We start from the raw sequence: 13,317 nt of genomic DNA on the forward strand, positions 1-13,317 counted from the left end.
TGACTGCAAAGTCTTTAATTGAATTAGGTGAGGGCTGAGTCCTTGAACTTCGCTCTTGTCTCAGTCTTCATCCTTTTATCCAGAATCTAAACCGTGTACTGCTCGTGGCTCACTTATTCTAAAAGTGAATTTCTGAAAAGTGATCAACAAATGGAAACAATATACATTTTTAGGTTTCAGATGTGGAAAAGAATAGCATCTATGCTTTATCAAATTGTATTCATTGAAACTCTGTGTAATAGGTATGACATATACAAACAGAGATACAATATTGCCTCTATATTTCATCATTAGCAAAATTAATTTAGATCTTAAGCCCCTATTTTTCAGATGTGAAAAATGCAGCCTTGCCTATTCTAGCTAGTTTACTATTGACTCAACTACCAGTTGAAATTTGGTCGCTGTCAGGTAAACCCAGGCAATCCAGATGTCCCCTGTCCCTACTCCTTCCCTTCTTTCTAGGGCTCCTGAACCCTTGAAAGTGTTTGGGAAGGGCGTCTGGCCCACTTGCTGTCCTCTATCCTGACTGTCTTCTCTTAAGAAACAGCTTATTCAGCCTGGTCATGTCTACTACAGTTTGGCCAAGATTTTGGAATTAAAACCCTGTTCTTGCTTTAGATCCTGGTTCTTGCAATTTAAAGCCATAGCTTTCAAGAATGTATTCTCTCCTGTGGGTTGAAACATCCATTCAGCAAGTCACATGAAGCCTCTGCTCTTTGCTCTTAGCTTTATCTGCCCAGGAGGGTAAAGAGTAAGGACAAAAATAAATGGAAAATTATATCACGTAGTTGTAAATCAAAATACAACCAGCCACAGTCCAGCTGCCTCATTTTTAGCCAAATTTAGTATCATGCTCATTTTAACAATAGTTGAGATACCTATATCTGGTATCAAGTATGAGTTTGAAGTCAGAGTATGTGCATGATTAGTTTATCTTCGGATAGTTTTTGTTTATTTTTTTATTTTTTTTGGTGAGGAAGATTGGCCCTGAGCTAACATCCATTGCCAATCCTCCTCTTTTTTTTTTTTTTTTTGCTTGAGGAAGATTGTTGCTGAACTAACATCTGTGCCAATCTTCCTCTATTTTGTATGTGGTACACCATCACAACATGGCTGGATAAATGATGCGTAAGTCTGCGCCTGGGATCTGAACCCGCTAACCCCAGGCCACCAGAGTGGAGTGTGCAAAGCTAACCACTACGCCACTGGGCCAGCTCCCAGATAGTTCTTTTTAAACCATTAAGTATCTCAATTTTCTTAATTTCTAAATGGAGATTTCCAAAAGCAATCCATCTCATAAGGAAGCAGGGACAATTGGATATATGTCAGGGAGAGAAGGAATACTTATCTTCTTTTACTACTCCTCTCTGTGGTAGATTATATTATTATTACTATTATTTTTAATTTCCTCTCTTTTTTTTTTTTGAGGAAGATTGGCCCTGCGCTAACATCTGTTGCCAATCTTCCTCTTTTTCTTTTTTCTCCCCAAGGCCCCAGTACATAGTTGTATATCCTAGTTGTAGGTCCTTCAAGTTTCTCTATGTGGGACGTTGCCTCAGTGTGGCTTGATGAGCGGTGAGTAGGTCCGCACCCAGGATCCAAACCAAACAACCCTGGGCCACTGGGGCAGGGCATGCAAACTGAACCACTATGCCCCCAGGCTGGCCCCAGGAGATTATATTATTTCTTCAAACATATTTGGTGTGCTTCCCTCTGGGTTCTTCCTTAGTAACCAGTGAGAAGAGTGTATTTCCCTCCACATTGACATCAGGTTTTGCTACATTATCAGTTTTGGCTAACAGAATGGGAAGACAAAAAATCAGCAACAGCCAAGTAGATTTTTATGAGCTTTATGGAAAGTTTATGAGTTTTACGATTCTATGATTTTTTTCCGTTTTCTCTGCCAGATGTCTGTTATATCCCACACAAGGGTTATTCTTTCAAACTGGATCACAATAAAGAAGAAATGTAGCACCAACACAGATGACCACAAAGGTAACTGAAAATAAATGCTTTCTTGGTAAAAACCCTGTGGATTTTGGGGTAGTTTGCTATCAAACACAACTTAAGCAGAAATGAATAATATGCTCCCTACCTACATACCCTGTTCCCTCAAAGATCCGTTATCTTGACTGTATCTATATTATTACGTTACATAACCCTGGACACTAAAGTAAATTGGACACCTGGACCCCATGCCGTCTGTCTCCCTGGTGCCCTATCTTCTTTTTCTTCCTTTGCACTTCATTGCAAAGTATAAAGTAATTTGGAGGGGATGGTTTCTGGAAATTTACTGATGGTAAGCAGCAGTATAAACACAATTAAACAACAATCAATTTGAAATATGTTGCAGATTAAATTATTAACAAAAGCATTTTCATAAATTTTCTGGTCACAAGCAAGCTGACTCCATCTGTAGGAAAACAAGTTCTCAAATTAGGCTGAATTTTCACATGGAACTCACAATAAACACATACACGCAAACTTGAGTACTGGAATCATTATGTTATCTATGTGTTATCTAGTTCATATTTCTTATTAATAAGATATTTCTTGCTAATTTTAAAATGAGAATGGTTATTGAGAAGTAGGGTTAACATGGGACCACGAAGGTCTGGTCACGGCTGGCTCTGTCTCAGGAGGTTCCCCACAGGACTCCCATTATTAACAGGCAGACATCTTGAGAAAGTGATTTTTCTTCATCAGACAAAACACATTAACTAAGAAAACAGGGAAAGCTAATCTTTGTATCATCTGTGCTTAGGCACTGTATTTCACAATAAATTACTGCTACTTATTGGTAAATATTTTTTAGTGTAATGTTTCAGAGGAAAAATAAAACAAGTTGACTCCTAGCTATTTCTTTCTGGATTTCTAGAATCAGATATTCTATTAGCATGGGGAGATTACTTAGAACCTTCACTTTCACTAATGTGGTTTTTTCCTAATCTTCTTTAGTTTGTCTAACTCCTTATGTGAGAATCTGGAAAGTATATCTGTCTCTCTAAACCATGAATAAAGAGATAAACCCTTTTGCTTTACATTGATGAGTAATAGAGTTTCTTATACATCTACCTCTGTGAAATACATCCGATGCAAGTGACACGTCTGTTAAAAAAATATTGTACAGAGGCCAGCTCCGTGGCTTAGCGGTTAAGTGCACGCGTTCCGCTACTGGTGGCCGGGGTTCAGATCCGCTTCTCCCGCCATGCTGAGGCTGCGTCCCACATACAGCAACTAGAAGGATGTGCAACTATGACATACAGCTATCTACCGGGGCTTTGGGGGGAAAAAAAAAAGGAGGAGGACTGGCAATAGATGTTAGGTCAGAGCCGGTCTTCCTCAGCACACACACACAAAAAATATTGTACAATCTTAGGTAACAATAATTGATCTACATCATTTAGCATAAGGGGAGTAATATTCCCACTGTAGTTTTCAGTATTTTGCTCTCATATCTGGACCAAATTTTAGGAGAGCAACTGTCAAAGCAGAGTGTGTTCAGAGTAGTGAGATAAATCCATGTTATTTAAAGCATACATGTTTAGATACTGTAAAGATACCTATGTTTCAAAAAAATGTTGAAGCAGCCTAGAATCTTTAATTTTAGGAAGGAGAAGCTGAGAGGGTGGGGAGAGTCATAGTATATATTAAACTGTTTAGAGGACAGTTATGTGGAAAAGAGAGTAAATATAATCTATTTTGCTCCAGAGAGAATAATTAGGTGGATGAAAATATTGGGGATACAGATTTTCAGCTTAAAATCAGGATAACTTTTCTACCAACTGTGGTTTAAAACATGGGATGAGCTGCTCTACAATAAAGAATGTGCCCATTCCTAGAAGTAATGAAGGAGGGAGAGTGACAATGTGTGGAAGCTGCTAGGAAGACATCCTGACACTGAATGAAAGAAATGGACTAAAAGACCTGGAGAATTACCTCCACTATTCAGAATCCTTTGACTCCTTCTCACTCCTTGATCAACAGTAAGTTTAATGTAGCTACATATATACAAACGATAATACACATAACAAACAATGGTTAATGCTTATTGAAGGCTTACTTAGTGCCAGACATTATTCTAAGTGCGTTATATTTTAAAAATCATCATGAGATGGGTAATATCATTTTCTTATTCAGCGATGAAGATAAATGGTTCAGTCACTTGTGCAAATTCAAACAGCTAATGAATAAGAATGGGATTTGAATCTAGATAGTTTGAATTCTGAGCACACAATCTTAACCACTAGGTCACACTACCTCTCTATTTTAGATGTTGTTATCTTTTATGTTTCCACAGCCATAAACAATAAATATTTATTGTCCTTCTTAGTGAATTAGAAAAAAAAGTTCCCAAGACCACAACTAGTAATTTTGACATTATGTGTAATCTAGAACCCAGAAATTCTACCTCTGTTATGCTCAAAAAATGTACACACTTCATTTGTGCAACAGTAGATATTTACAATGATATCAAGTGCAATATTTTTGTAACAATGTAAAATTGAATACAATTTATAAATCAATCAACATGGAATGTATAAATACATTGTAGTATAAGCATTTGATAGAATACTATCTGGAAAAGTAGGTATTTATGAATATACATGAATATGTCCAGAACTCAAAAAATAAATGTCAGTAAAAAATGCAAAATCAAGAACAATGTCATTTACCTAACTTTGGAAATACGCAAAAAATAATACTACATATTAAATAAAGATACATATGTAGTAAAAGGACACGTATTTGTTAGTTGGTTGCTCTGGAAAGGAGAGGAGAGGAATGCAACTGGGAAAGACTGTAAAGAATAGTGTGGCCTTCAACTGTATTTGTAACATTTTATATCTTTTATATAAAAATACCGTATTTTATATGAAATACTATACAGCATAATATAAATACTTTTATGTAAAATACCTAGCAAATATAATGGAAATGTTAGCATTTATTAATTACAGATGATCATTACTTGGATTTTTGGTATTTTATTCCTTGTGCTTTTCCTTGATTACAAACTTTTAAATTAACAATCAGTCAGAACATACAATAACAAAGAAACATTAGAGTACATTTTCACTATTAACTCTGTCCCAATTTTTTTTTGTGTATGTGTGAAGAAGATTAGCCCTGAGCTAACATCTGTTGCCAATCCTCCTCTTTTTGCTGAGGAAGACTGGCCCCTGGCTAACATCCGTGCCCATCTTCCTCTACTTTATATGGGACACTGCCACAGCATTGCTTGATGAGTGGTGCGTTGGTCAGTGCAGGGATCCGAACCTGCAAACCCCAGGCCACTGAAGTGAAGCGTGCGAACTCAGCTGCTGTGCCACGGGGCTGGCCCCTCTCCAAAATTTTTAATTTTTAAAATTCTAAAGTCTGCCTAAATGAAAGCAAAGTAACAGTTTGGCATCAAGGAGATATTTAAAAAGAGTAAGTTCTTGAAACATTATTTTATTTGATCATTTTATCACAACATGATTGTGATAAAAATTAAAAGAACAGGTACTTTTTTACTTTTATAAAATGAGGCTGTCGTCTTTTATAATATAGTTTTCAAAGTGAATGTGTATGAAAGGCAAAAAATGTCTTTCCTGGTTAACTTTATAGAATTGAGAACCAATGAGTGCTAATATAATAACCATGTGGAACTAGAAGCCTTCCTCTTCTAAACCGGGGGGAGGGGGTTGGTGACCATTCTTGGCAAGATGTGCGAATTTTAACAGACAGCTCTCTTTGGCTCTGTGTCCCAGGCAGCAGGGTAACAAATGCCTTCAGAATTTCTCTTTCAGAAGTGCTTCTTTCGCCTCCATTATCTTTTTCTCATGAGGAAAACAAAAAAACTTCATTAGAGGTGGGGTTCCTTTACTCTGTATAGACAGAAACATCAGCTCTGTTTAATGAGAACTGTATGACTAAATAAATTGAAAGCTGTGATAGCACTCTTGATATGTAATCTTGACACCCCTTTAAGTCTTGAAACATCAAGCATGAATCTTGGAATAAGTATTTTGCAGCACAAGACAAAGCACAGGGGCTCTTGCTAGATCCTGCCCTCAGAGAGCCTGGCTGATTAGATAATGCAATCTTGCCCGGAGTTTAGGGTACAAGAGATCAGCCAACCATTCTCATTCTTGCCTTGATTATAGCCTCAGCTCTCTACACAGAGATCAACTAACTTGAGGGAAACCCAGGTCCTAGACTCTTCACTCATTCTCTCAGATGAGAACAGAATTTCATTTTGAGAATGCTGGTAATAGCATAGCAGGTAACAGCATAGCTGACTTAGACTCATTACAACTTGCTCCAATTCATTGGCCTACTCAACAGTTAAATTTTATATTTGCCCCAGATTTCTCAACCTTGCCTCTACTGACAGCTTGGGACAGACAATTCTTTGTTGTAGTGGGCTTTCCCGCGCACTGTAGGACATTTAGCAGCATTACTGGTCTCTGTGCACCAGATGTCAGTAGCTACTCCCCCTCAATGGTGACAACTAGCAGTGTCTCCAGACAATTGCCTAATGTGCCCTGGAGGACAAAATCTCCAATTGAGAACCCATTCTATGGGTTCTCATGAAGAGAGCCCAGCTCTGGCAAACCTAACTGCATTTGGGAGTTCTACCGAACTGCTTGCTCCTGCGCTGACTGATGGCGTATCCCACATTCTTCCTCAGAGCCCATTCTCCTGAAATTTTCCTCTGTGAGCTTTGGGACTCTCAGGTGGCTTCTCAGCAAAGTTCATCTAGGTGTAGAATGGAGTCATTTTTCAGCTGATTTTCATTTCAAAAAAGATAAAATAGTAGTAAAATAAAATATCTGATTAACTAAAAGTATCTGCTCATTATAGAAAATAGAGAAAGTATAGAAAAGACCAAACTCAAATAATACATATTACTCGTTTATATTTCCCAACTATAGGCATTATAAAAAATTATTCTGTATATTCTCAGTCATGGATAGCTCTATAAACATATATGTACATTATATGTTTCTGTTTCCAAAAAACGGATTATATTGTTTCTATCAGTACGTGGTCTGTTTTTAATCACTTAACATCTTTTTCACATTACATAGTCCTCTAATATATTATTTTTTAATAGTTTCATGTTATTTAATTATAAATATGTTTCATTATTTAGTAAACCATCATCTTGTTGTTAGAAAACTGCATCTTTTAAATGAATGGAAAAGATCTGAACTCCACGGGCAATGTATTCTAGAAAGTCTGTAGTCTCTGCCACCATATTGGTATCAATTATATAATTTACCTCAAAGGAATTAGACCTGCCCACTCATGAAGTCAGCCAGATTGTTGCCACAGATCCATGGGCCTCTATAATTTTTTAGACAAATGGCTATCTTCCAACAGTAATATGACACTAGTAGAAGATTTATCTCCCAAGGGCTAAGATTCTTCTCTTGGAATGTGACAGGATGGAATTTAAAACTATAGAGATGCTTATCTGATAATAATTCTTCTAGGTTATTACAGTATCAGAAAAAAGTTATAACAGCAGAGGAGGGTTTGCTGAGCATTGGATAGATGAGAAAATGTGCAAGACTTTGGTAAGTCTATTTAAAAATAAGACTTAGACCAGAGTACAAATTCATCTGAGTAAGAGTTAGCCTAACTGCTATATATAATGTGTATACAGGTACGTTAAAATGTATCTCAAAAAAGTTTTAAATGATACCAAGTAAGGGGTTCAAAAAAAATTGAATATACTTTGTCATTTTTATTTTATCTTGATCACTTTAATTTCTAAATGTCTTCTATGAAATAATAGTTGGATAATAATTTTTTATTCAAAATATTTTTTTATTTTTTTATTTTTATATTTAAGTATATGTTTGTGTTTTCACTGATATTTTCTAAAAGAAACCAGAAAAAAACAATACTGTTCAGTGTTATTTGGAATTCTGAAGAAAAATGGCTCACTAATATGGTGGTTTTATGATTATTTATCTCCCTTTGTCTAATGATATAAGACACAGCTACAAAAGCAAAAATGGTTGGCAGGCAGAGTTTGGCTACATTTTTGGAAAGAATCATAAAAATATTGCTAACAGATAAACTTTGTTTTAGAAATTTAAAAGTTATTTCTCATAAGTTTATACATTTTTCTTGAAATATTTTTACTTACAAATTTCTTAGGAAAAATTTCAAAGTGTAAAATAAAATTGCGTATAAATATACCACATGAACATATTTATTGCACACCAACTATATGACAAACACTGTTCTAGGATCTAAGGAAACAGTAAAGAACAAGACAGATAAAACTCTTCTCTTGGAACTCCCGTTTTTGCAATAAACTGAATGCTATCAATGATCACAGTTCTCACTCAGTGAATGAGGATTACCGTGAACAAAAGAAAGAATGTCTGACCTTTTAAAATATCTCCTTTTAAAGCTACTTAGAAAGAAGTTATTCCAGGAGCTTCATGTAAAATTCTATTTCTTTCCTCTAATTTATACAAAATCGTGTTAGTTTATCTTGTGGAGGTTTTCACTGATTATTCAATATCTAAATATAAAGATAAATTTTTATCCATTTCACATCTTGATTAATTTCTCAAAATTTTTAGAATAGAATTTCATGGTTAAAATTATATTTTTATATCAATTTTTAAATGCTTGAACTTCACAGCTTATGACAGTACCCATATCCCAACTCTCTCAGTGATACTTTTAAAAAGTTTTTTCTCAGTTTTACAGGCAAAACATGCAAAAATTTTAATTTGCAGTCCATTGAGTAAAAGTGAACAGTCCATTGTTCATTTTCTTATTAAACGTTTTTCTTTTTTCTTTTATGAATTGCTATTTATGTTCTTTTCTCATTTTTACATTTTTGGTGTGCATATTTTTTATTGATTTATGAGTTCTCATTTAGTATCCCAAATTTTTCTCTTTTAAAAAGCCTAAAATTGAGATGAAAGCTAAACTGATGTTTATCCTTAATTAAAACATGTACCAAGTTTCCAAAGTTTGGTTCAAGAAAACAAAATGTTAGTCATTATTTATTAAAGGAATACATACATATTATGTATATATGTGTGTATATACACATATATATGTTTAATGATAAAATGCAATATTTATTCTATTGTTAGACTCAGTTGTACTAAAACAAGGAAATCTGTATGATAATAGTTAACAGTATTAATAATAATGAAGATAATAATAAACATTGAGCACCTATTTATATACCTAGTATTGTTATACCTTTTACAAATAATTATTTTAATCCTTAAACAATCCTCTAAAGTAGCTATTGTTACTATTTTAATTTGAAAGAATATCAACATTGGAAAGCTTAATTCAGTTGGCCAGAGTTTAGCACTTACAGACAGTAAGTAGCTGAGCATAGTTTGAAACCCAAATCCGTACCAATGCCTCGTCTGTGATCTTTCTAGTGAACACTACTGCATTAATATCCGCTATGCAAGTGATTAGAAGGCAGAGGGCAAACGACATGCTCATTCCCATTGACAAGGCCCCGTCTGTCATCACGAAATTCACTTTATATTTTCCCCTCCTTTATCATGTCTTATCTTCCTAATGCAAAGGACTGAAGTTGTTTGAGACGAAGAAGTGTTTGGTTGGTTGGGTGTTTGTTTGAATGGGAGAAGACTGGAATGTGATCAAAATTTTCAGGAAAATGGTGATACTTTGAATACTATTTTCCTTCAAATTCTGTGAAAATGATTGATTTCTTGCTCATAGAAAACATGATTTCTTGCTCATAGAAAACATGAGACTATTTCTGGTTAATTACTGCCCTCTGTTGACATGTTATATGTCTTAATTTATGTTTTAAGAGTATTTGAGGTTAGAATTACAAGAAATCTCATATATGAAGAAGAGTAATTAAATCCCAAAGAATTGAAGTGTCTTGCCCAACAGCCATAACTAGTTAATGACAAGGCTAGGATGAGACCTCAGGTATCATGACCTATGATCAGCCTTGTGTTGACTAAATTAAAAACAGTAATTTTTTTTGCCTGACAATATTTTTCATTTTCTGAGACTCAAGAACAAAACTTACAATAGTCAAAGGAATTAAATAAATTATTTTATTTAACAAAAAATTAAGTAAAATGTCTGTTCAGGTTCAAAATAAATCATATAGTATAGAAAAGTGGGTAGTAGACAATAAACATTTTTCTCTCACTATCCACCTGATTCTACTCCCAGAGGTGGCCACTAATAACTGTTTCTTTGTCATTCTGGGAATTACTTGTATATGTATATATATTTTTTCAAAACTGAAGTACTGTTCTGCAACTTAAAAAATAAAATTAAAACATATATCTTAGAGTTTATTCGATATTACCACACAGAGCTATAACCTAATTTTTAAAATATGGCTGCCTTTTATTGACACTTCTAAGGGTTACAGGTAAGTTTAGAATGTCCTTAATTTAGATTTGCCTGACAGTTTCTCATGATTAATTTAGGTTGTGCATTTCTTCCTGGACTGTTACAGAAGTGAGGCTGTTTTTTTCTCATTTTGTTCCATCAGGGGCACATGATTGTGGTTTGTCTCCTTACTGATGAGGGGTGTTGACTTTGATCACTTAATCAAGGTGTCGTCTGCAGGCTTCTCTGCTGTCAGCTACCCCATCTTCCTGCTTCTGTGCACAGAGAGGATGTGAGTGGCAGAAGTGTTCAGCTAAGATACAAAATCAAAATGATCACTTGGTCAAAACCTTTCTCTCCAGTGGCGGAAATGGAACAGATCTTGGAATGCTAAGTATTATTTTCCCGGTAGTGCTGATTTCTGTTTCCTGGCCTCTCATTGGGTTCCACTTCCTCTTTCTAGAGGAACACACAAATTAATGAAGTTTTACAACAGTTGCACATGGAGCGTGAGGAATGTTTATTATATTAAACAATTCATATAAGTCTGAAATTTGTTAATATGTAAGTCTATATGTAACGTGAAGTGTAATAATAATTCTTTTCATTGGTAACTAGATGAACACTGAACACCAGAACTGCTGGCAGTTTTATTTTTCTTAAAACATTTAATAAGACAGACAGATTTTCAAAAATTATATTAAAATTTTAGTCATGTGAATTTTTATTTTAAATTTTGATGTTCATTAAAAATTTGCACTTTGCATTTGTATTTCTTCTTTTTTTTTTTTTGGTGAGGAAGGTTAGCCCTGAGCTAGCATCTGTTGCCAATCCTCCTCTTTTTGCTGATGAAGATTGGCCCTGGGCTAACATCTGTGCCCATCTTCCTCTAGTTTATATGTGGGACGCCTGCCACAGCGTGGCATGATAAGTGGTGCATAGGTCCATGCTTGGGATCCAAACCTGCGACCCCCGGCCGCCAAAGCGGAGCACGTGAACTTAACCGCTATGCTACCTGGCTGGCCCCTGCATTTGTATTTTAATAAATAATTTTAAATGCTGTAGAAGAAAACTTTTGAAAAGATGGAATTTTTAAATGTTTAGATTCAATTGGACAAAATATTTCAAATTGCACACACAAATAAAGTAGAACAAAATTATGTGACCATCTTTATCCAAGCATCACTGGCCAATTAACTGAATATCCAAATATGCACAATGTTTTGGTATGTTGTCAACTTTCAGCCACATAAAAATTATAGCTTTACAATGTATCTCACAGAATTATCTTTATGAAGTATATTTGTCTAAGTAGGATAAAAAATCTTTTATGTAATAATTTGCTAACTTGATTAATAACTTTTAATATTGAACATATGGTCATCATAATGCCTTGCTCCCTACAACTTCACTATAATACAAGCAGAGCATTTTCTGAATCATCTATTTACCAACTATTTATTGATCACCTACTACATGCCACTATTGGAACTGTAGCAATAAATAAGCCAGATAAACATTCCCGTGTTCTTGGAACTTATATTTTAGTACATTTTTCATCAAAGGGGTCAGGGGACATATTCAGGCATATGACATAGCTTTTGCCCACGTAATGGAATACACAAATTTTCTTAATTTTCTTCATTGGCATGACAAATTTCAGCTGAATTAACATGTGGTTTTGGTAGGGATGTCATAACTGCACACAGATTTATCAGAAGACTTGAAAAAAAGGTCTGGCCTTTGGGAAAATGTTCAGGGATCAAAAGAAAGCAGAAGAATATTAGGAAAATGTCAATGTGGCCAATAGTATCCTCAAAATGTAATGAGTAGAATTGAAAGAAGAAAGAAACCAGGAGAGGAGTCAAGATGGCAGCGTAAGCAGACTCTGAACTCACCTCCTCCTGTGGACACAGCCAATTTACAACTACTAGTGGAAAAAATCACCCCTGAGACAGAACTGAAAACTGGATAAGAGGAACTCCTGCAACAACGGACAATCCTAACTGAGGTGGAAGAGGCAGAGACTCCCTTCTGGAGAGGAAAAACGCTGCCTTCACAAGCCGCCAGCTTCACGGCCGCTGGGAGCAGCTCACAGGTACGCAGCCTCCCTGGAGGCACGGGGGCCTGAGCTGGGGAGCGCCCCTGCTGTGGGCATTTTGTGGACCCAGCAAAATCCAGACGAGTGGTATAATATCTGACTTTGCCTGCTACTAAAGCTTTGGGGAGTACCCTCAGAAAAGCTGCTTCACAAAGAAACTAAAACCGGCTCTTAAAGGGCCCGTGCGCAAACTCACCCGTTTCAGAAAGCATCCTAAAATCACCACAAAGAAAGGTGCACAGTGCTGTGGTGAAAAGAGACTCACCTAATAGGCCCTGAGTGCATCTCGATGAGAGGTGAGACCTCTCCAGGGACTGGGACATTGGCGGCGGCCATTGTTGTGGCCTGGTGTGGGCGTGCTGACACAGGCGCCATTGGAGTTCTCCCTGAGGCCTGCTAGACCAGGGTCTGCCCCACCCACTAGATCACCGATTTAATCCAGCTCAGTCAGGGCAGGCAGCCCACCCTAGAGACTGGCCCCACCCAACAACAAGCCCTCAGGCAACTTGTGGGCCTGCATAAATTGGTGACTGGATTCTCTGCAGCCTGGCAACTGAGCCAACTTGAGCGGGGCAGGGTGTGCACAAGGAGCTGGTGGAGAGTGTGGGGCGGTGGCGGAGTGTGTGGGGCTCCCGCCGTGGAGAGACTGGGTCCTCTTGGGGAGGTCGGGGCGCTCACACGGGGCAGGACTGTGTTGACTGTGTGTGTGGACCTGTGGGCGGCAGGGCTGGTCAGCTGCAGAAGACTTGTGCTTCTCAAAGACCCACATAGGGGGTTTGCCCCACCTTCCAAAGCCTAAAACAATTGGGTGCTCCTGTGCCTGAGGCCAGCCCCACCCAGCTGCAATCCTC

General features: G+C 36.7%; 1 protein-coding gene across 1 annotated transcript in view; it reads right to left on the reverse strand.

Annotated features, from left to right (window-relative positions):
• TFPI (tissue factor pathway inhibitor) overlaps nt 1-12,858 on the reverse strand; it is a 99,689-nt gene extending 86,831 nt beyond the window's left edge. Inside the window, exon 1 of the mRNA XM_058549390.1 lies at nt 12,732-12,858. Within this exon, the coding sequence (XP_058405373.1) occupies nt 12,732-12,841 (110 nt within the window). The 5' untranslated portion in view covers nt 12,842-12,858. The remainder of the gene's footprint in view (nt 1-12,731) is intronic.
• Nucleotides 12,859-13,317: the final 459 nt, after the last annotated feature.

The sequence above is a fragment of the Diceros bicornis genome, chromosome 10 (assembly GCF_020826845.1).
Source record: "Diceros bicornis minor isolate mBicDic1 chromosome 10, mDicBic1.mat.cur, whole genome shotgun sequence".
In the NCBI taxonomy this organism is placed as follows: Eukaryota; Metazoa; Chordata; class Mammalia; order Perissodactyla; family Rhinocerotidae; genus Diceros; species Diceros bicornis.